The following is a 24,874-nucleotide window of genomic DNA, read 5'->3' as shown; positions in this document are numbered from 1 at the left end:
GAATTTGTTCACCTGCCACCTTGTGAGCCTCAGGATATCCCCCAGGATATTATGCTACTATCCAGCTCTATATCCCCTTTCCAGAATGTTTAGTAAGAGTACATAAAAGAAGATCTTGAGAAAGGGACCCTGATAACTTTTCTCTCCCCATCAGCCAACCTGTGTCCCACCTAGTCAGTTGAATTAGAAGTCCTCAGCAGCCTGCCACGGGAGGCCGCTTCTGAAATCCTGGGATAGGTAGCTCTTGCAGATTGAGTTTTGTTTGTTTCTGATCGCTATGGCCTTGTTATGTCGTTAAAGTGACTATGATGTTTTTGTTATGAGCAAGTTATTCTACTTCTTCATTCTCCCCTATTTTCCTTAAGATTTTGCTAAACACATTTATTTACACTATAACTTGAATTTTTAGGAGTGTGATGAAAAACAAAGCCAAATTGAACGGGCCATTAGGGAAAAAAAGGCTGTGGAAGAAGAACTAGAAAAGGTAAAAAGAAAAGGGAAATATACCTAGCAAATGACACCTGTACTGTCTGCTTTCATCACGTTCTGTAGCAACCCTTGTATTTCTAAGTATGCTCCTGGTGAGTGTTTTTGTTTTCTTGGAATATACTCAGAGTCTACATTTAAATTCTGATACTGCCTGCATACATTTCTTTCCAAGAGCAATCATATTATTTGACCTTAAAATAAAGTAGTTATATTCCTTGCTTAAACTGTATCCCAATAATAGGTTTCATTTTTAAATTTTATGTCAGCTCTCTACAAAAATAACAAAATATTTAACTAGAAAATTGTAACATTGCTATGACTTTTGCCTTTTAAAAGTATAATAATTAGGAAAAATACCTCAATTGATACTTAAGATAAACTTTAAAATTTCTTTCTTTCTTACATAACTTTTTTTTTTTTTTTTATCAGTGAATATTTCATTCTTTTAAAGTGCCTTTGGAAAAGAAAAAGATCACATTTGAGCACTTGCATACTGTGTGTTAGGTGCTGTATTAGGAACTTTCAGAGCAGGTAGACAACTTGCCCAGTATTAAAAAATAGTAAATGATAGTAAGCATTTGACTTTCAAAGATGAGCTAGATGAACAAAAATCATGTGTTACATCCATGTTATCAAAATCATGACACCAGGTAGTAAAACAAAGCAGAACTTGGTGAGAAAAGAAATGTGCACATGTGTTCCAAATAAGACCTTCGTGGTTACCATGCTCCTGGGAGGTAAATCCTTTTGCGCCTCCATCTGTCATGTTAGGTCCTCTTTAGCTGGCCACCACTGCCACAGATTGGGGTTTGGATGAGTTTTTAAACATTACTTGGCCTGGATTACGGAATAGCTCCACCGGGGAAATGGAAAACCTTAAGGCTAAAGGCAACAGGCAGAGGAAGGCACACGCTCAGCTCTCTCACTTCCCACAGACCAGCTGCCTAGTCACAGTCCTGCTGAGATGGAAGTGTGGTTATGCTAGTAGCACAGTGCAGACATGTGGGTACTCTACATTTTTACAGTGTGGGGGTGACAGCAGTCTTGTCAGTGGAGAAGACACAGGTTGCTCGTCCAGGTAGCCTGGATCTGGAGGGTAGCTGTGTAGCATTTATGGAACCTGAGAGCAGTCTAGCATCTGAAGACCTTGCTTTCCCTGTGGTGTTTCAGCCCCTGTGCTGGGAGAGCTGAGCTGGGGTTCTCCCATTCCAGCTACATCACCGTCTAGGTAAGCCAGAGGAAGATCCCAGAGCCAGATAGTTCCGTTCACTGCAGTGTGGCCTATATCTTTATTTTTTAATATTGGAGAATTGTCTCGAAGGTTGTTTATCAAAGAACTGCCGATGGTTATCTCTAAGTTGACATTTATAGTTTTTTGGTTTTTGTTTAGCTCTGGCTGCTTTACATTTTTGTATTATGAGCATGGGTAATTTTTTAAAAATACATGATTATATTTCAGTTTTCAGCATTTTATTCTGTAAATGTGAGGCAATTAGAATTAATCTTTGATGCGTTTTAATACTTTACAGTGGGAACAGATGAACACAGATTGTGACTTTTTGTCATCATTGATTTCAGTACCTAAACTATATCATTTATTAAGAGGGCTTCCTTTGTAAGGTAATACGTGTGTAAGCAAGCCTCTTCTGCAGATTTACCGTGAAGGCCGAGGGAATGAAAGTGACTACAGAAAACTGGAAGAAATGCACCAAAGATATCTGATTGCAGAGAGTTCAAAAGACGATCTTCAGCTAAGACTTAAGAAAGCAGAAAGTAGACTAAAACAACTTGAAATTAAGTAAGTTTTCTTTAATGACATCTTCAGAATTCCCATGATTTTTGAGATTCCTGACCTGTGTGTGTGGTGGGGTGGGGAGCTCATATATCTTGTGTTGAAAGGACCAAATATGGTTTTTTTCAAGATTATTTCCAAAACGAATTTCCTCAGAAGGAAAAGATTTAACAGTGTTTTACCATTTTATTTTTTTCATACTATATAGCTATTGTAATAGTTTGTTTCTAATTACTGCTTTCATATTGTTTATATTTAGTATATTTCTTGTGGTATTACATATTCTTTAATGAACCATCATGTTTATTTATTAGATTATCTATAAAAATGATAAATCTATAAAATGCCATATGCATTCTAAATTTACCTTTTTTCCCCGGGATGTTACTTAAGTACAGTAGAAATTTATTTAAACTACCTGAAATTTCAATCTCTGTATATTTAAAAGATATTTTTAAAGTGAAGACAATTTTATTTCCTTAATATATATACACTAATACCTAAGTTTTTTTTTTTTCAAAAGAAGATTCTGTATGTTTATCTTATAAATATATATGTGATTTTCAGTAATCTATTCTGATAATGTGCTCATGTGATTATTTATAAAGCAAGCATGCAGGAGGAGCCAGTGTACTGCAGTAGAAATCCTTGTATGTCTCAAGGACAGGTCACATGTGAAGGTTTCTCTCAATACCATGTGTTCATAGGTGTTTCTCCACCACACATCCCTGTGTGTCTCTTAAGGGAGACACCTTCTGCATATCCTACCTTTGTTTTCATTCACATTGTCTCTCTATTATGTGTTTTTCTGCGTAAAGTAAAAAGAAGTCAGTGAAGTCTTCTTCGTGTTCCTTACATTCAGTCTTTCTGCAGGGTGAATTTGCACATATTTCCTACAGGATACAGTTACAGAAAACTTATTCCTCATTTCTTTCATTCATAATGTGTCTCTCAGGTGTGAATTTGCATATGTTCCTCAACTATCCAGGAAAAACTGAAGGCTTTCCCACATTCCTTACATTTGTGAGGTTTCTTAGTTGTATGTTCACATTTTTCCTCAGGAATGAGAAGAAAGTGGATATTTTTCCACATTTCATATATTTGTAAGATTTAATTCTACTGTAAATTCATCATGAACTTGAGATATAAGGAAAAGCCAGAGACTTTTTCACATTCTTCATATTAATGTTGTTTCTCTTGGGGTTTTCATTTACTCCCTAAGGAAGATTAACAACTTAAGGCTGCTCCACTTCACGGAGTCTTACCCCAGCACGGGTTCCCTCTTTTTTTTCTAAAGGCTGAGTAGCAACTAAGACATGTCCTTATGCCTTCACTTCATGTGAGCTTGTATATAAATAGTAAGGTTTGAGGATCAACTATGACTTCCATATTCCCTACTTACAAGGATTTATATGTATGTACACATACATACATATATATGTATACATACATACATATATATACACACACACAGGTATGTATGTATACATGTATATGTATACACATACAGATATATCCTTGTATGTATGATACATGCATGCATATAGATATATCCTTGTGTGTATGTATATACAAATATATATTGCTTCCCTCTACCATGAGTTTATTCATGTTCATTAAGGTGTATAAAATATATAGTCTTTCCTATGTTCTTGACTTGCATAGGGATTTTTCTCTAGTGTAAACATGAGACAATGGAAAATTTTTAAAGACTTCCCCATATTCATTACACCATAAATTTTTTTTTCTGTGTGAGTTCTTACATATTCAGTAAAAGATTAGTATTGTCTAGAGACTTTCCCACTTTCCTTACTTCCATATGAGTTTTCACCACTGTAAATTCTTATATGTTACATAAGACATGAAGGTGTTTTAAAGTCTTTCCCACAACCCCCACTTGTAGAAATCTTTCCCAGAATGCATTTTAACATATAGAATAAAGTATGAAGGTTAGATGAAAAGCTTCCCCATGTTCCTTACATGCACAAAACTTCTCTCCTTTTACAGGCTTCTTGAATTCTTTTGCTTTATTAAGGAAATGGGAGTTGCTTGAGACTTCCAAACGCTGTACAAATAGTGTACTTCTCTCTGGGATGAATTCTTCCATACGTATTAAGACATGAGAAAGTAGCAAAGACTACCCCACATTCTCTACATATATAGGGCTTTTCTCCAGTGCAGCTTTTCATATGTGCTTACAGGTATACTAGATAAAAGTTTCCTTACCGTCACTTCATTCAGAGGGTTTCTCTTAATTGTGAGTTTTCCTGTCCACTTCTGGTTTCAGGAATGCTAGTACTGCTTTTTCGTAAGTCTTCATTTGTCTCTAGATGTCCCTCTTTCTTCTGTTTTTTTTCACCAAATTATTTGTTGAATAAACAGATTAGTTCTCTGTACTATAAAGTTTCCTCTACTCAAGGCCTTTATGTGCTGTGACTTACTTGGTTTTCTGTTCCATTGTGGACTTTGGACAAGAGTCATAATGATATGTGTTTTTTTCTGGCCTTACCATCTTTCCGATGTTAGCATTCTTTTATTATCATTACTTAAATACCTCCTTTCATTAGAAACTCTGTCAACCACGGTTTAGACAGATGAACCAAGCAACATGTTTAGTGGGAATTGAGGATTAATACAGGAATCAGAGCATACAAGAGTATTGGAGGAACTGGAGAGGCAAAGGTATAGAAGGGAGGAGGGAAAGGTCAGAAAATCACTCACCGTGTCTACCTGAACCACTGGCCAATACAGGCAAGTCTTGCCCTCCAAGTAAGACCAGAAAGACATGATCCGTGGTGGTAAAACTGCCACCATGTGAAAATCAGTTGTGTATTTTTAAAGTTTCTCTGCTTGTCAGATACTTTTAACCAGTATTTTTCTTAAACCATTACAGTATAAATAGAATTGATACTGTTTGGTATTGATAGGTGTTTACCATGACGCCTGTTGACTGGAGAATGTTCAGCATGGTTGATTATCTGGGATGGAAAGGATGGAAATTTTAGAAATTAGGAATAAAAATTAGAAGTTATTTTATTGAAGTATATGTTGAACCATACATATTAAGAGTTTATCTCACCTAATAATCCATGACTGAGGAAGTTTAAGAAACACAACCTGATAACCTGTAGTAAAACAAGTTTACACAACTAGAATTTGTAAGACCATTTCTAAGACATGAAACAGTAAATTTTGATTTTATCATCATCTTGTAGTCAACTGTTATGTTTTCCTGTGGTGTTTACCAATGAAGCAAAGTTTTATTTATGATTATGTTACTGTTGACTTCAGTTTGTTCCTTGAAAAGTCCTTATACAGTGAGTCTCAGTGTTAGTAAAAAGTTCAAAGAAGTTTCACATTTATTTTCCAGATGAGTGGTAACAGTTCAATCTGTCTGTTTTTAGTTAAGATTGTTAAATGTATTTGCATTGATTGTTGAATGTATTACATAGCGTTTGAAACCACGTAAGTATAAAGTAAAAAGAAATGGCTCAGAATAAAGAAAACAGAAGTCTATACTATAAAAGGTAGATAGACATTTTGATTTCTACTGCTGGTCATTAATGTTAAGAGTTCTTTTTGCCTTTTTTAAAAATCAGCTCCTCAGAAGAGATATCACGTTCCCATGAAATGATTCAGAAACTTCAAAATATATTGGAGTCTGAGAGGGAGAATTGTAGCTTCGTCAGTGAACAAAGGCTGAAACTTCAGCAAGAAAATGAACAGTTACTGAAGGAGACTGAAAATTTAAGAAAGATTGCTCTGGAGGCTGAAAAAAAAGCCAGATTAAAGGTATTTTTCAAGACTAGTTAGAATTAATGTGTTCTTAGGAAAATCAAAGTATAGAGAATATTGAGAGAGACCATGTAAAACATTTTCAAGGCCTTTTTTCCCCCTTTTGATCAGATAGCACTAGATCACAATTCAGAGTGTCAACCAGTCATTTCAGTATTGTAGAAGTTGGCAAGCACACTTGAAAATGATTGCCTTCACTATCTACACACACACAAAATTCTTTTCCAACCATGAAATACACTGATATTCTTGCCAAAGCAATTTAAGCAGCACTAGCAAAACTATAGATTAGATAACTTTACAGAGTGCCTCCTCCTGTCTCCCTCTCTTGTAGCCTCTCAAGAATTGAACTTTTCTAAAACTAACTGTAAGAGGATGTTATGTCAGTGTGCTCTGAGAACCACTCAGTGGGTCTAAAAACTCCACGCCAGGAAGAAGGCAAGGAGCAAAAGTCTCATCTTAAAAAAATAAAAAACAACAGCAAAAAACCTTTCTTTTGTCTTCTCTCCCCTTTGATAACCTGGTTAAAGGGAGTTCCAAGAAACAAAGCCAGAATCCCCATCAGAATCTCACTAACCTTTCTCCATTCCACAGAACTCTTGCAAAAAGTGGCACTAATTCTCCGTGATAAAGATCTACCTCTTACAGTTTCATAGGAAGGATATAAAGTGATACTATTAGTGTTTTACTTTGTCGTTGCTGCAAGGACCCATGAGAAGTCACATTCCAGCCTCATTAATATCAACATGTATTTAATGCCTCCTATTGTAAATAACAAGCACTGTAGGTATTTATAACAACATGAACTATGAAAAGGGAGTCTTATATATCATACAAAGAAGTTTGTACTTTATGCTTTAGGCTGCAGGAAGTCTTTGAAAAACAAGGAGAGGAATCATACTTGAGATAAAGCTATAGTAATTAAGATAGTGTTATTGACATCAGAACAATCAAACTGGTCAATGGCATAAAATAGGATCTAAAACCAAACTCATTTTTAATAATCACCAGGTTTATAACACAAGCACCACTGCAGTGCAGTGGAGGAAGAATTATCTTCCAGTAAATGATACTATATAAATTAGACCCATATTTCAAAAAGTAAACCATCCCATATCTCACCCATATGCAAATTGATCTGAGCTGCCTTGTTGACCTAAATATGACATAAAAAACTATGGAATTTCTAGTAGAAAATCTTCATGTCTTTGTGTAGGAAAAGATTTCTTAGAACACAAAAAGCTCTAATTGTAATGAAAAGACAAATGAATTGGATTTCATAATTTATTAAGATTTTTTTTAATCATCAAAGATACCATTAAGAGAGTGAAAGTGGAAAACAGTTCATGTGCTTTAAAGGCATCCAAAACAACAAAAGACCTTACACAACTCATTGTAAGGGAAAAAAGATAAATAATAGCAGAGGAGAGTGAGTAGGAATATAGATCAAACAAAGGTGGCTGAGTTTGATAGCTCGGTGGTTATAGAACCTGGATGATGGACACAGGAATTCACTGTATCTATTTGACGTATGCTTGAAAGTTCCCTTACTAAACCTTTCCCATAATTAACTTTGATGGAACCAAAATAGGTAGCTATGATTCTACTCCATGGAGGAGGCAGGCTCTCCAAGAAACTGCTGCTTTACAGCTAATTATTTCTTTGACAACATAGAAACTAGTGCTACACTTTGCTTCTTTGTTTCCCTTGGAAAAGAGCATAGTCTTCAGTAGATACACTGGAAGGAGCCAAGAGATAGGAAGATTGTGGGAGGCCAGTCAGACGAAAACCTTAACAATTTATTATGACATTTTCATTTGGATTTTAGAGCTTCTGCATTCATTTCAGCCCCAACTCTCTCATTTTCCAATTCTTCCTTTTTTTCTGTCAAGATTCTCAGTTTCTTTGTGGTCTGAATACCCCTCGTAAGTATCTAAAATTAAGAAATGGAGTAGTTTTCAGCAAACCTGCTATCTGCCTACACAGTATTTCTCTGCAGAAGTAAGTCATAATGTAGTAAGGGTAGAAGACCATTAAATCCTTCTTTCCAACTCAACATTCTGAATTTCATCAAAAATGAAATTTTTACAGTTAAGAGATGTAGTTGTGGCCATTGGCCTTTCAACATTGCACAGACCTCACCCCTATCTATTGGAATTGCACTAACTAAAGGCTCTAGGGTTTAAGACTAATTTTGACATCAAAAAGTCATCATTCATTTAATCTGCAAATGTTTTTGACAACCTGTGTTCCAAGTGCTGAAGATACAATGGTAAACAAAGCAAATATGGTACCCATCCTTAAAAGCATGTAATTTGCATAGAGGTGGGCAAACTTTAAGCATAAAATTACAAATTAACAGATTCTCTTTTCCAAGTATAGGGCACTGTGCAAACTTATAACAGAAAGACCTGACAATCTAGTTAGATGGTAGGAGAATTTCTCAGAAGAAATAATTGAGCTGTATTCTAAAAGCTGAATAAAAATAACTAAGGTAATTGGAGGGGAATGATTATTCCAGACAAAAGGAACAAGATGTGAGAAGGACCTAGGAGTGAGAAGACATTGTGGTGGGAAGAGGGGAGGGAATAACACAAGCTCGGAAAAATAGGCAGAGATCAGATCATTGCAAAGGACCTCGGAGCAAGGCTTGTGGAGCCGCAGAACTTCCAAGTGACAATAGGAGGGTGGCTCGGCAGGCACAGTTCTGAAGCTGTGTGTGGACGCTTGAATCAGGTTTGATACACGTGGTAGACAGACTCCGACAGAAGCTGGGCTTCTTGTTTTCCAGTTAAGGTGTTAGAACCACAGGGAACCAAAAGAAGTGGAGATTGAGGCAGAGAAGGAAAGAAAAGCATGTTCAAATCTGAATTTGCAGAATCCAGTCATTTAAAAGTCATTAAGATAGCAGCAGGAGTCAAGGAGCCTCAGGAAGAGTGCACAGCAGCAATAGAGCACAAAATAAGAAGTCCAAGGTGGTTTTTCCAGTGTCCTTATAGATCAGAGCTTAAATTCTCTCTGTATACTATTTGAGAAAGCATTTTTAAGGGTTTTAGAAGGTATCTTGAATTTATCAGAGGTACTAAAGATAGGATGTTTGAAGTTTTCCCCATGAGTTTTGGATATTTTTGTTCAGTTATGTTTGTTGTTTTTCGAATTGGTAAAGTTAATTTGTTCATTGTATCTTCAGTTTGAAAGTAGTTACATTAAATGAATTCCTAGAAGCCAAGCCAGCTGTGGCCACTTTTAAAGCACATTACCTCAAAATATTACAAGACAGGTTTCTTCACCCTTTTTCTTTAGGTAGCAAGATAAAGATGGCCTGAGATGCCACTCCCAGCTTTTCCCACCAGGGTCTTTCTTCTGAACCACAGAACATAAGAAACTATCCCAGTAACCACTTTCTCAGCCACCTTAAAGATAGGACAAGTAGTTGCAGTGTAGGTGCATTCGAGAAAAGGCAATTCATTGTGGACATGTGATGCCTTGAAGACATTAGAACTTTCCTCTCTCTGAACCTGCCGAGGAATCTTCCACGGCATCCAAAGACCGCTTACTTATATTTTCATTGTGTTAAAGATGTTTTTACTATTATAACATAAATTCATAGCAATATAATTCAGACATTTTCACATGAGATTCTGGAGACCATTATTTATGTTTTCTTAAAAAATGTATTATTTATATTACAACTGAAATGGTAAAGGAATTCCAGTGTACAGTTTTCTTCTACTTTACAAAGCTTTTTTGAAAGACAATCTTAAAATCAATATATAAATCAAAAATGGTTTGAGTAAAAAAACTTAGCTCTCAATTACTAAGAGTGTGAACATTTTCTGTGGATTCTGGCATCAAAAGTAAGAGAAGGTAAAGAAAATGGTTTTAGATTATATAATATACTTTTTTCCTACAGGCATTTTTAGAATTTGAGGAAAAGTTACTGTGTTCACATTATTCCTTAGATCAGTGCAATGGAACATGAGTTGTTAATAAAGGAACATGGTTTTGAAGTTCAATTGAGAGAAATGGAAGACAGTAATCGAAATTCCACTATTGAACTGAGGCATCTCTTAGATACTCAACAGAAGGCAGCCAATCGGTGGAAAGAAGAAGCAAAACAACTTACTGAAAGTGCAGAAATTAGAATCAACAATCTAAAGTAAGTACACTATTAACAGTTTTTTGACGTTTTACAGAAGAAATTATTTAAACCTGTAGTGTAATGTTCTTGACATAATCTTTTTGTAAAAAATGTATAATTCTGGACCTTGTATTCATGTTTTGTTCAGCAATTACTTATTGAACTACTAAAAATATTCAGCATTATAAATTAAAATAAGTAGTTATGTTTTTGTAAATTTCATGCTATTTCACAAAATGCAATGATTTTTGTTGGTCATGGCAGTTTAGGATCTTACTACTATTTGCATATATGTGTAGCGTGCATGGTATTCAGTAGTTGCAACAGAATCCATTTGACCTACATAGCCTAAAATGCTTAATCTCTAGCCTTTTAAGAAAAATTTCCCAACCCTTTTTCAGAAAGAACTTGAGATTTTTGTGCTGAATGAAATGGGAAGCTCAAGAACTTTGAGTTGGGAATGTGATTGGAAGGCTTTGATCGAAGTGATGTGTTCTGACATAATTATATTGAACAGATGGATTTGCTCTATGAAGAATCAACTTAACCTAAAATCACTCTGAAAAATAAAGGACATTAAAAAAGAAAACAAAAAGGGACCAGGATAAAAGAAGGGAGAATGAGAGCCATGCTGTAAGTCAAAAAAAGTTTGCTCTGGGCCTTGATAAGTAAGAGCTGCTCAGAAGACATCGAAGTCAGTTTTATATAAGTTCAGTGCTCAAGGAGGAGGTTGCAACAGGAGCTAAAAATGTGGGAATCACTGGTATACACATAATTCTTAAAATCATGGAATGAGAACTTGTTGGAAAAAAGTAATAGGTAGAAAAATGAAGTTGTGGAGAAAGAGTTTCCAAAATTTAAGTTTTGGGGAGGTGACAGTTCCACTGAAAGAGACTGAGAAAAACTGTCCAGAGAAATAGGAGCCAGAACAAAATAGCAACAAGAGGGAACCAACTGTGAAAAGTCTTTTCAGCAATAACGGATGTGTGCATCAAATATTCAATGTGTGCATCGTTGTAGGTGGCTTACGTGGCCTTTATCAGTCTTACAACATCCTACAAAGTGTATGACGTTGATCATGCTTTCAGATAGAGAAACTGAGGCCAAGGGAAGTTAAGTGACTTATTCAAGTTCACACAGCGAGCAAAGTGACAGATCAGTTTCGAATTCAGTTTGGGTAAAACAATATGCTCTTAATCAGTATGTTTTATAAAAAGCTACTAATTGATTACAACAAGTGCTGAAAATGGACCTTTCAACCTGGTACCATGATAAGAGGAGTTTGGGTAGAATGCTGTAATGGAATCTGTTCAAATGAAAGAGAATTTCTGTGTCATTAGTGCTAAGCAATTGCTTGGAGCAATCCTTCACACAGCTGTATGAGTTAGATAAATTATCTTTTAGAATATCCACTGTGAGCATTTCAGTAACTAGCAAAAAATTATTTTCAGTTTGCCTCTATTTCAGGAATGTAAAGTTGGTATGATATTAGAAATCAGTTAATTTAATTTACCACATTATTAAAAGAGTAAGATTATAAGGTCTTCTCAATCAGTACCAAAAAACCATTTAGTAAAATTGAATATCCATTCATAGACTTTTTTTCAAAATCCCAGAAAACTAGGAATAGAATTTTCCTAATTTTATAAATGTATGTGTTCTACAGCAGACATGATTCTTAATGACAGAAAACATTAATAACATTCTTTTTTAAGATTAAGAAAAGGACAAAGTTCACTATTAGCACTTCTGTTCATTTTTGTCCCAGAAATTCCTATCACTTCATTATAGTAAGAAAAAGAAATGAAAGGTTGACAAGGGCAAAAAGAAGTCAGGCATCCTTAGCATAAAATACAGTTGTGTATATAGAAAGTACAAAATAATTCGTAGACAAATTATTAGGTAGATATACAAAAGGCTCATATGTATACATTACCAGCAATAAGCACTTCAAAAATAAAACTAAAAAGAGTAAGATTTACAATTGCATTAAAAAACATTTAATGGGGTCCAAGGCAGTGGCTCAGTGATAGAGCACCTGCCTTAACACGTGTGAGGCACTGGGTTTGATTCTCAGCACCTTATATAAATAAATGAATAAAATAAAGGTCTACCAACATCTAAAAAATTAAAAAAAAAACATTTAAATACCCAAGAATAAATCTAATAAATGATGTGTAAGACTTCTATGTGAAAATTATGAATAATATTAAAAGAAGACCCAAGTAAATAAAGACATAAACTTTGTGAGTTGATTGAAATACTCAACATTATAATTATGTCTATTTCATTCCCAAATATCTTTAGATTCAGTATAATCCCAGTCTGAATCCTAACATGTATAACATTATCCAAAATATATTAAGTGAAAAAAAAAACAACTAGTTTATCAGTTTATCAAAGGGAAGAGTACATGTGTGCCTGTGGTTTGTGTTACATATATAAATGTATCTACAAACATGCTAATCTATCTATACATTCACTTATATACTCATGCACATTTCTGTTTTTTTAAATGGAAAAGTGAACCCAAAAATAATTTAAGTGCTAATCTGGGAAAAAAAAGGTGATATGAAACAAAAGCTTAGATTTTCTAGTGTTGTAGATTGGCTTGAGTTTGAAACTATGTAACTGTTTAATTATTTTTCAAATTAAATCAGAATTTTAAAAACAATACTTAAAAATCAAAAGTAAAATTAAATGAACCCAATTTTTAGGAAGTTAATGACTTATTTCAAGTGAAACTATGTACACTATAGAATGTATATTCCTAGTAGGATACATCCCAAGGATAAAAAGAAACATAAATCACAAAACTTTTTATGAATCATAATAGTAGGTATAATATTGGAGATGTTCTGAAATTTAGAATCATAAGATAAAGCAGTTGAGTAATTATACAAATGTCTTTAAGAATCAAGATTTTCATCATAAAAGAGAAGAAATTAATAAACTATAATTCCAAATTAGAATTGGGAAATACTTGTATATGAACTCATGATATGTTTTACTCTTTAAAAACATGTATTTCTTAGTTCTGTCCTTTCATTGGGCAGTAAAAATAATGACCAGTATTCAGTTGCAGTGAGGACTCCTTGGAGAAACGATTGATTTACAGATTTGGGACAGAAAAGTTGAGCCTATAAAACACTTTGTCAAAGCAAGGTTTCAAGATTACTGGGGGTCATATCAAAAGGACCCACAAACCAACTCAAGGAGGCTCCCACTGGCCCATGTGGCGACAATTTGAACATCAAAAAAGATTATCTTTAACAACGTGGTATATATGAAGTATATGTTTAAAATCTATAACCTCAAAATGATAATAAAGAGAAAAAGTATTTGGTCCTTCGGAAAATAACTATAGAATCAACTCTGAAACAAGATCAGCAAAAGGAATGATCGGCGATATAGTCTGTCCTTCCTTTACTTGCTATGCTTTATCAAATGCCTCTTGGCCTTTTGTATCGTAACAGTTCTCACTCACTGATCAGAACCAATGTAGAGATTTTGCCAGCTACTCAGTATGTCTATACCAATTACGCATTCAAGAGCCAAGGAAGTAAGCACAGGGCCGGCTTATACACTGGGCCCACTGTGATACTGTGATACAGAACTCCTTTGACAACTCAGCCAACCTAAGTGTCTCCTGTGGTTGAGGACCACAGTGGAATTTGAGATCTCCAGGAATCTGTCATTTCAGCAGTAGCATCTAGTAATCACCAGCGTGTCTGGATTTCTCCTTCCCTGTTGTACGGTCACCCTGCGATGCTCACATGTCCCTTGGAGGAAGGCCAGAGGAAAGAATATATGACTGTATAACCAGATCCTCCTCAGGGCTTCCTGCTTCTCCTTCCTTCAGGGGCTCTATTTGGTTGAAAGGCCGTGACTGTCACAGTGATTCAGGTCAGTCTGCTAGTCACAAGATGTAGAGATTTTCTAGTTTCAATAAATTAAGGAAGATGTTAGTAAGTTATCCGTCTATTTCATTTCTAGGAACACAGTGATCACACTAGAGAACCCCAAAGATCTCTGCAGATCAGACTCTTCTGATTACTGCTCTGACTCATTCCAGTTATCGTGTCCCCATCGTCTTCAGTGACACTGTGTAGCTCTTGCCATGAAGAATCTTTATCATTTCCATTGAATTCAGAAAGCCCAATTCCATGGCAGCAGTTCCCACTGTCATTTCTGTGCCACAAAGAATATCTGCCCCAGAGCTCTGCAGGGATACTGCATCACAGACTTGGTGAAGGAATGTCCTCTGGGTGCTCCTGAGGGACTGAGCTGAAGGATGGATGAGCTGGTTTTACGTTTAAAACCCCACTTAATCTTCAGTCTCCCCAAGTCTTGGTAACTTCCTCTGTACCAAATGGAGATAATCTTGCCCTTCCCTTACCCTTTGCCTGAACATTTGTCTCAACAACATCTGAACACATTCGAGGACTGCTGCATATCCAAGGCAGGGCTGGTGCTAAACATCCTACAGTGCATAGGACAGCCCCCCACTCTGCCACCCAAAATGTCAGAAGTGCCAAGTGGAGGGGTTCTGCTCTACAGTATAATAGAGGGAATTCTGATGTTTTGATACCATTCACCTTTGAGTTCAGATTTTATTCAACCAACCAGACTAACCAAGACACTCGAGCTAACACATTGAATCCAAAAAATTGATATTCAGTGTGAGCCCGTTATTAAATTTGAACTAATCAAAATTTTATTTCTAGCACCATAATCCAGCCCAGAGAATTCATTCTCATACACATTCCCCAGATTTCTGTCTACACAAAATTGAAAGAATCATGCAGTTATTTTGTTAAATTCTGCCTCCTAACAAGTCATGTCTTATCCCTCATTCTCTATGTCAAAGTGGACTTGAGTCTGGTTACAAGTCGAGAAACAATGAGACTCACCTTTCACAAGGCAACTTCCTGGCTTTACAGACTTCACACAGGGATTCTGACCTCCCAAACAGGGTGAAGGACTGCTGCCACTGGCAGGGGAAGTGTGGCAGAATTTAGGGATTCAAGGCCCAAGCTGCACAGGAGTCCTGTACAAGTCCCTGTCCCATTCCAAAGGAAGGGGTGCCCTGCAAGCTTGGGAATTCGGTTTTGTAATGTACATAATTCAGCCACCCACACCTTTAGACTTTGGGTCTGATTATTGAAAACCTCATCCTTGTAGGCAGAGATGAAGACTGCTTTTAGGGTTGTCATAGTAGATTCAGGTCCTCACCTGTTCTTTGAGCTTAGAACTTAAAACTGAGCTCTTTCTTTTCATTCTCAAAGTTCTCTGGTGCACTTAGCATCATCATATCCCTTATTCATGTCAGTGTTCTGTGTGAGCAATGATAGTTTATCCAAAACCTTATCCATGTAGGCTGTGATTATAATTGATAGTTTAATAAGTTTGTTTATTATCTATAATTCCAAAATCCAAAAATCTTATAAGATATATTTTTATTATTAGTTATTATTATTATTCTCTTACTATTCCTAATTTATAAGTTTATAAATTAAACTGACTTATTACAAACTTAGTATCCTTTCTCAAAATGCTTGGGTCCAAAAACTTGTTTCTAATTTTGAATTTTTTTTAGATTTTGGAATGTTTACCTAGACTTTAGCAGTTAAGCATCCCTAATTCAAAGACTCCCAAATGCTCCAGACTCTGAAATTGAGCATCATATCAGTTTCATGTTCTGCCTACATGTACAGGGATCAGTATTAATCTGAAATTTCAGGCAATTACTGGGGGTTTGGAACATATTACCTATGGATTAAAGAGGAAACTGCTGTTTTCTTTTTGCCCTATTTGTCTTTTTTAATTAATTTTTAATTGACAAATCTGTACATACTTATTGTATGCAACGTGTCTTAAACTGTGTATACATTATGAAATCGTTCTGGCTAGCTAATTTATATGTGCATTATTTCACATTCTTACCATTTTTTATGGTGAGAACACTTAAAATTTACTCTCAGGGATTTTCAAAATTCAGTACATTGATACAAACTATCATCACACTGTTGAAACAGATCTCTTGAACTTAGTTCTCCTATTTAACTGAAATTTTGTGTCCTATGAGTAGTATCTCTCCAACCCTCATCCCTACCCATTTCCTGGTAAGCCGTATTCTATTCCCTACTTCTATGAGTTCAACTTTTTTACGTTCCACATATAAGCGAGCTCGTGTTATTTGTCTTTCTGTGCCTGGCTTTTTTCACTTAGCACAATGTCTTCCAGGTCCATTTGTTGTCACGAGTGATAAGATTTCCTTCTATTTTAAGGCTAAAAAGTGTTCCAGTGTGTATAGTTCTCCTATTTCTATATCCACTCATCCAGTGATGAACACTTGGGTTAATTCTGTATCTTGACTATTGTGAATAATCTTGCAGTGAACACAGGAATGCAGATGTCTTTTTGATGTACTGATTTCATGTCCTTTGTTTTTATACCCAGTTGTGGGATTGCTGGTTCCTCTGGTAGTTCTATTTTTAATATTTTGAGGACCTCCATACTGTTTTCCATAATGACTGTGCTAATTTACCTTCCTACCAACAACAGTACACAGGGTGCTTTTCTTCCACATTCTGACCAGCACTTGTTATCTTTCATCCCTTTGAAAATAGCCATGCTGTCAGGTTGTGAGGTGATGTCTTATTTTAAGAAAATATCTCATTGATTTGGATTTTCCTCATGATTAGTGATGTTGAGTATTTTTTCATGTACCTATTAACCATTTGTATGTGTTCTTTTGAGAATTGTTTATTCAGGTCATTTGTCCATTTTTAAACCAAGTTATTTGTTTTCTTGCCATTGAATTGAGTTCCTTGTTTATTTTGAATGTTAACTCCATATTAAGATACATGGTTTGTAGTATTTTCACCCATTCTGTGGGTTGTCTCTTTACCCTGTTGATTGATTCCTTTACTGGGCAGGTTGGTACCACATTTGTCTTTCCACTTTTTGTTGCCTCTGCTTTGAGCTCTCTGTTTAGCTTTCCATCTCTGTAACAAAATACTTGAGAAAATCAACTTAAAGTGAGGAAAAGGTATATTTGGGCTTCTGGTTTCAGAGGTTTCAGTCTGTGGTCACTTGGCCACCTTTCTGTGTGCTTGTGGCAGCACAGTATATCATGGCAGAAGCATGTGACAAAGGAGACTGTTCACCCCATGGCAGCTGGGAAACATAGTAGGAGCAGGGACTTGGGTCCCAATGTCCCCCTTAGGGGGACACCTTCAATAAGGTAACTTCCAACAACTATGCTCCACCTGAAGGTTTCCACTGCCTCCCAATAATGCCACAAGCTGAAGACCAAACCTTTCAACACATGAGACTTTGGGGGACATTCTAGATCCAGTCCACAACATGGTCATATCCAAAAACTCTTTGTCTAGGCCAATAAATGTTATATAGCTTTTCTCCTATTTTTTTTAGTAGTTTTGAAATATCTCTTTAACCTATTTTTAGTTTATTTCTGTATGTGGAGATGAAGGTCAATTTCATTCTTCTGCATATGAATATGCAGTTTTCCTAGCACCATTTATTGAAGAAATTCTTTCCTTTCCCCATTGCATATTCTTGGTACCTTTGTTCACTTAACTATAAATGCATGAATGTACTTACGGACTCTCTGTTTCATTGGACCATGTGGTCTGTTTTTGTATTCATATCATCCAATTTTGATTACTGTAGATTTGTAATATATTTTGATGTCAGATATTGTGTTGACTCCAGCTTTGTTCTTTTTTGCTCACGATTGCTGTTTTAGTTAGCTTTTCGTTGCTCTGACTAAAAGACCTGACAAGAACAATGTTAAGGAGGAAGTTTATTTGGGGGCTCACTGTTCCAGAAATCTCAGTTCATAGACAGCCAGCTCCATTCCTTGGGGCTCAAGGTAAGGCAGGAAGTCACGGCAGAAGAGGGTGGCAGAGGAAAGTGGCTCACATGATCATCAAGAAGCAGAGAGAGACTAAGCTCAGCTCACAAAATATTTACTCCAAAGACACACCCCCAGTGCCACCTACCTCTCCAGCCACACCCCACCTGCCTTCAAGTACTACTCTGTCAATCTCTGTCAGGATTAATTCACTGATTGGGTTAAGGCTCTCATAACCCAATCATTTCACCTCTTAATGTTCTTGCATTGTCTCACTCATGAGTTTTTGGGAGACACCTCATATCTAAACCATAATAGTTGCTTTAACTATTTGAAAGTCTCTTGTGGTTCCATATGAATTTTAGGGTTGTTTCTATTTTTATTAATTCTGTTTTTGTGGTGTCTTTGGTGCTTTCTAAATTAAGATCATTTCATCCAGAAACAGGGACAGTTTAGCTTCTTCCTTTCTAATTTGGATAACTTTTTTTCTTTCTCATACCTATTTGCTCAGACTAGAGTTTCTAGTATTATGTTGAATATACGTGGCAAGAGAGCCATCTTTGCTTTGTTCTTCATCTTAGGGGGACAGCTTTCAGGTTTTCACTATTGAGAGTAATATTTGCTGTGGGTTTGAGACGTTTTATTGTGTTGAGGTACATCTGTATTTTCAATGGAAATAATTTATCTAGAAAAATCAAAAAATAACTTCAAAAATTACAGAGATCTTATTTAAATTGAGCAATCTTAGATTTTATACATGTATTTTATAAAGTCATATTTGACTAATAAACACTTTAATTCATTCAGTAAATTAAATTCTTACAACTGAAATCTTGTTTTAAATGCTCTAAAATAGTTTATACTTTAAAAATAATCTCTAAAGTAGGTACTCTAGAAAGGAAAATGTTTTCAATTTGTTTTTAGTTGTAGATAAATCTATGTTCTTATCAAAACCTAAGTATAGGCAGAGATGTAGCACGTGTGACCCACAGATACGTGTTGCCACGTGTGGCACACGCCGAAAGCCAAAGCCAGCAGTGGGTATAAGAGAACAGAGGGGCCTGAGCCAACTTCAGAAAGCAGAGAACCCACCAGGGGCACTGACCCCCATTAGCTACACTCATTTTAGAAAGCTGGATACAATATTTTATTAGTGAAATATGCAGAGTAACTTGCAAAACATGGAACTCTGGAAGCTGGAGTTACTTGGTACACTCCCTCAACAACTGTAGCACCTACTGATAATATGAACAGGTTGATACTAGACTGGAAAGGCATCTATCTTTTGGTAAAATTCTTTCAAAAGAAGAAGTCAAGCCAAAAAAAAAAAAAAAAAAAACCAGGCCTTCTTGATTATTCAAACTCAGTTTTCAAATATTAATAAATATAATAGTTTTTAGGAATAATAGTTTTTCAGGAATAAACATAAATCACCACCTTGAAAATTTAAGGTAGGAAAACGCTTTTTAGTGAACAACAGTTTTGGAGGGACTTACTCACTAGAACATAAAGACATTGGTGACCAGAATTTAACAGTAAATGACATCCTTAATGGTTTCTGGTTTAAAATTCTTCAGTAACAAATGTTTACATATTGAAGTATATCTGTATTCATCTATTTTTAAGATGCAGCAAATCTTGAAATAAAACATAGTTAATTCTGAAATCTAAAGAGATTATCACAAAAGGGAATTCCTTTTTAGTCATATTATGGAATTAGTATTCCCACAGAGACTCTTTTGATTTGATGTCACTGTACAGGACTTTCATTATCAACTTTATTGCTGAATTACAATTCTCTTTCTCCTGAAGCTCTCACTGTGCCCCATTTGGGGAACAAAAGAAATCATGATTTCTGTCCCCACAAAAAACTGACTAGTTTCCCCCTTCATCTCCCCTAACCCTTTTTGTCACCCTTCTTCCTTCCCTTATGGGGTTTTAGGTGTCTCTGGTAATATTGGAAATAAAAATTGTTTTTCTAAGGCGGGAAGAATCCCATCAAGCCAGAAGAAAGATCAGTGGAGTCCCAGGAGCTTGAGGGGCGGGAGGAGGGCCGGGGTAAGGGAAGGACAGTGGATGGAGCTGACCCAGCTTCCCCGTGCAGAGCATGGTCATACCACAGGGAGCCACCTCTGTGTGCACCCCCACGCCCTGCTGGAAAAGAAACTGTAAGTAGATAGCAGAAGGATGAGTCGAGTAGAGGGGACAGAGCAGCAGGAGGGAGGGGAAGAGGGGAGGGGACAGACTGGGGACTCAAGTGGAGCAGATTATGTTCCCTGCTTCAGTATGTACGTCAAAATGAATCCTGTTAGGTGTAACTAAAATGGACCAATAAAAATTCGTTTTTCTTTCCCTGTCTTCCCTATTTTTATTAGCAAGCTTATTTTATCCAACTGCCTCAATAATTTTTATTTTATTTTTTCTCTAAGTCTGTTTACACAGAAGCTTCAAAGAACCTGGGCCTCATGATCATCTTGAATTATTTTCTTGAAAATGATCTTACGTTATCATCTCTGTGAATTCTTCACTGCACTTCCTCCAGCTCTGTATCTCACTTGATATTTGTCTAATTTCATAACTGTCTACAAGTCATTTACTCTGTCTTGTTACTATCTTAAGATCTGTTTCCCAAATCCCACTGATTTAGAACACTTATGTTTCTGAGGATCAAGAATGCAGGCTGTCTGGGTCAGAATTCCTCTGATGCGGGGTCTCTGGTGAGGCTGTGTCAACTGCAGCTGCAGGGCCTCAAAGCCAGCCAGTGGGGAGCTGTGGGGCACCCTGGCTTCACAGGTGTCTGCAGGAGACATGAGCTGCTTCCTGGTGGCTCTTCATAGTCTACAGCATGGTAGCTTGCTTCCTTCAGAGCCAGGAGAGATGGGGAAGAAGTGAAACAGGAAGAGTCAGGTGTCTTTTTAACCCGATCTTGAAGCCACATCCCATCACTACCTGTATTCCCTCAGTTAGAAGGTGAGGATCACTGGGGTCGCTGGTGGGAGTAGCTACCACACCATCACGTCACACCATATACACAGTAACGTGGAATGAGTCATTGGCCCAAACCGTAAAAGGAAATAATCAAACCTCTAGAAGAAAATTGAAGATTTGTGATAAGCAAAAATTTCTTACATAGGATATGAGTAACAAATTAAAAGAAAAATTGATAAATTGGATTACGTTAACTTAAAAACTTCTACTCTTCAAAAGCCACCAAAAGACAATTAAAACAAAACAGAAAAGAGTTGCAATTAGTACATCTAATAAAGGACTGTATTCAGATCATTTTAAAATTTTATAGTTCAATAATAATATTTGGCAGTTTACTACAAAGTTAGCCATATACTTAACATAAACCATGTAATTTACTTATAGATATGTATGTACCCAAGAAAAATGAAAATATCCACACACAAAAATTGTGCACGAGTATTTGTATTTATAATGTCAAAAATGAGAAACAGAAATGTCCAGTTACAGATGCGTGAATGATGGACCAAATGACTGGATATATGAAACATCACAGGTGAATCTCAAAAAAGAGATGAAAAAGAAAACCAGACATGGAAGAGTACAGATTGTATGATCTATTCATAGGAAATGCTGGAAAAGGCAGTTCAAGTCTGTAATTACAAAGCAGTTTGGTGGATACTTAGGGCTGGGATTAGCAGGTAGCAAAGATGACCACAAAGGGACTTAAGGGAACTTTTTAGCATGATGGACATATCCCATATCTTAATTGTGACTTAATTGTGAATACATGCATTTGTCAAACCTCACCAAACTGCCCAAAGTGAGTACACTTCATTTTCCATGATTATATCCCACCAGACTGGTTTTAAAACAATATAATGGGCTGGGGATGTAGCTCAGTAGCAGGTTGCCTAGCCTGCCTGAGACCCAGGGCTCCATTCCCTACACTGCAGAATGGATGGATGGATAACCAATACTGCTTTTATGTGGTTTTACATAGTCTTCTCTTTCCCACCGCCTGGTCAAAGGTATATTGGACTTTGACATTTCATTCTTTGTCTCTCACCCTCTTTATTTTCTGACATTTTTCTTTCATTGTGCTATATGCAGTTTCTTGTGATCTAATATAAATTCTTTTTTTATGTTCAATCTGCTACTCCATCATTCTGTTGAGTTTTTATCTTTTTAAATGTCTAGAAGTTTGTTTTGGCTATTTTTTAATACTACTATTTTATAATCTTTTTTTTTAATACATTTTTTTTGTAAACAAATGGGATACATGTTGTTTCAGTTTGTACATGGAGTAACAGCATATACCATTTGCATATTCATATATTTACATAGAGTAATGATGTTTGATTCATTCCGTTATTTTTTTCCTCCCCCCCACCCCTCCCACCTCTCTTTTCCCTCTATACAGTCCCTCCTTCCTCCATTCTTGTCCCCCTCCCACCCCCCATTAAGTGTCATCATCCGCTTATCAGTGAGATCATTCCTCTTTTGGATTTTTGAGATTGACTTATCTCACTTATCATGATATTCTCCAATTTCATCCATTTGCCTGCAAATGCCATAATTTTATTATTCTTTATAGCTGAGTGATATTCCATTGTATATACATACCACAGTTTCTTTATCCATTCATCAATTGAAGGGCATCTAGGTTGGTTCCATAGTCTGGCTATTGTGAATTGAGCCGCTATGAACATTGATGTGGCTGTATCTCTGTAGTGTGCTGATTTTAAGTCCTTTGGGTATAGGCCGAGGAGTGGGATAGCTGGGTCAAATGGTAGGTCCATTCCAAGTTTTCTAAGGAATCTCCACACTGCTTTCCAGAGTGGCTGCACTAATTTGCAGTCCCACCAGCAATGTATGAGTGTACCTTTTTCCCCACATCCTCTCCAACACCTATTGTTGCTTATATTCTTGATAATTGCCATTCTAATTGGGGTGAGATGGAATCTTAGTGTAGTTTTGATTTGCATTTCTCTTATTACTAAAGATGTTGAGCATTTTTCCATATGTTTGTTGATTGCTTGTAGATCTTCTTCTGTGAAGTGTCTGTTCATTTCCTTAGCCCATTTGTCGATTGGATTATTTGTATTCTTGGTGTAGAGTTTTTTGAGTTCTTTATAGATTCTGGAGATTAGTGCTCTATCTGAAGTATGATTGGCAAAGATATTCTCCCACTCTGTAGGCTCTTTCTTCACATCACTGATAGTTTCCTTTGCTGAGAGAAAGCTTTTTAGTTTGAATCTATCCCAGTTATTGATTCTTGCTTTTATTTCTTGTGCTATGGGAGTCCTGTTGAGGAAGTCTGGTCCTAGGCCGAAATGTTGAAGATCGGGACCTACTTTTTCTTCTATAATCTGCAGAGTCTCTGGTCTGATTCCAAGGTCCTTAATCCATTTTGAGTTGAGTTTTGTGCAGAGTGAAAGATATGGGTTTAGTTTCATTCTGTTGCATATGGATTTCCAATTCTCCCAGCACCATTTGTTGAAGAGGCTATCTTTTCTCCATTGCATATTTTTGGCACCTTTGTCTAGTATTAGAAAATTGTATTTATTTGGGTTTGTGTCCATGTCCTCTACTCTGTACCATTGATCTACCTGTCTATTTTGGTGCCAATACCATGCTGTTTTTGTTACTATTGCTTTGTAGTAGAGTTGAAGTTCTGGTATTGTGATACCCCCTGTTTCATTTCGCCTGCTAAGGATTGCTTTAGCTATTGTGGGTTTCTTATTCTTCCAGATGAATTTCATGATTGCTTGCTCTATTTCTGTGAGGTACGTCATTGGGATTTTAATTGGAATTGCATTGAATCTGTATAGCACTTTTGGTAGTATGGCCATTTTGACAATATTCTGCCTATCCAAGAATATGGGAGATCTTTCCATCTTCTAAGGTCTTCCTTAATTTCTTTCTTCAGTGTTTTGTAGTTTTCATTGTAGAGATCTTTTACCTCTTTGGTTAGATTGATACCCAAGTTTTTTTTTTGTTTTTTTTTTTTTTTTTTTTGAGGCTATTGTAAATGGAGTTGTTTTCTTCATTTCCCTTTCAGCTGTTTCATCGCTTGTGTATAAAAATGCTGTAGATTTATGCGTGTTGATTTTATAGCCTGCTATTTTGCTGAATTCATTGATGAGGTCTAGAAGTTTTCTGGAGGAGGTTTTTGGATCCTCTAAATATAGAATCATGTCATCCGCAAATAGTGACAGCTTAAGTTCCTCTTTTCTTATTCGTATCCCTTTAATTTCTTTGGTCTGCCTAATTGCTCTGGCTAGAGTTTCGAGGACAATGTTGAATAGAAGTGGTGAAAGAGGACTTCCCTGTCTTGTTCCCATGTTTAAGGGGAATGGTTTCAGTTTCTCTCCATTAAGAATGATGTTGGCCATGGGCTTAGCATAAATAGCCTTTACAATGTTCAGGTATGTTCCTACTATCCCTATTTTTTCTAGTGTTTTGAGCATGAAGGGGTGTTGTATTTTGTCAGATGCTTTTTCTGCATCAATTGAAATAACCATATGATTCTTATCCTTAAGTCTATTGATATGATGGATTACGTTTATTGATTTACGAATGTTGAACCATCCTTGCATTCCAGGAATGAACCCCACTTGATCGTGGTGCACAATTTTCTTAATATGTTTTTGGATACGGTTTGCCAATATTTTGTTAAGGATCTTTGCATCTATATTCATCAAGGATATTGGTCTAAAACTTTCTTTCCTTGATGTGTCTTTTCCTGGTTTGGGTATGAGGGTGATATTAGCTTCATAGAATGAGTTTGGTAGGGTACCCTCCT

General features: G+C 36.2%; 1 protein-coding gene across 4 annotated transcripts in view; it reads left to right on the top strand.

The window, feature by feature from the left end:
- Positions 1–24,874, top strand: part of SCLT1 (sodium channel and clathrin linker 1) — a 194,604-nt gene that overhangs the window by 132,521 nt on the left and 37,209 nt on the right. For 3 of the 4 annotated variants that reach the window (XM_079153686.1, XM_079153683.1, XM_079153684.1), the window contains 4 exons: positions 410–484; positions 2,142–2,287; positions 5,881–6,073; positions 10,039–10,235. In XM_079153686.1, the coding sequence (XP_079009812.1) occupies positions 410–484; positions 2,142–2,287; positions 5,881–6,073; positions 10,039–10,235 (611 nt within the window). The remainder of the gene's footprint in view (positions 1–409; positions 485–2,141; positions 2,288–5,880; positions 6,074–10,038; positions 10,236–24,874) is intronic. The other variant, XM_079153685.1, reaches the window with a different exon arrangement.

This window comes from Sciurus vulgaris (genome assembly GCF_902686455.1).
Source record: "Sciurus vulgaris genome assembly, chromosome: 9".
NCBI classification, from domain to species: domain Eukaryota; kingdom Metazoa; phylum Chordata; class Mammalia; order Rodentia; family Sciuridae; genus Sciurus; species Sciurus vulgaris.
The sequence above is the reverse complement of the archived record's forward strand: the minus strand, read 5'-3'. Positions and strand labels throughout refer to the sequence as shown.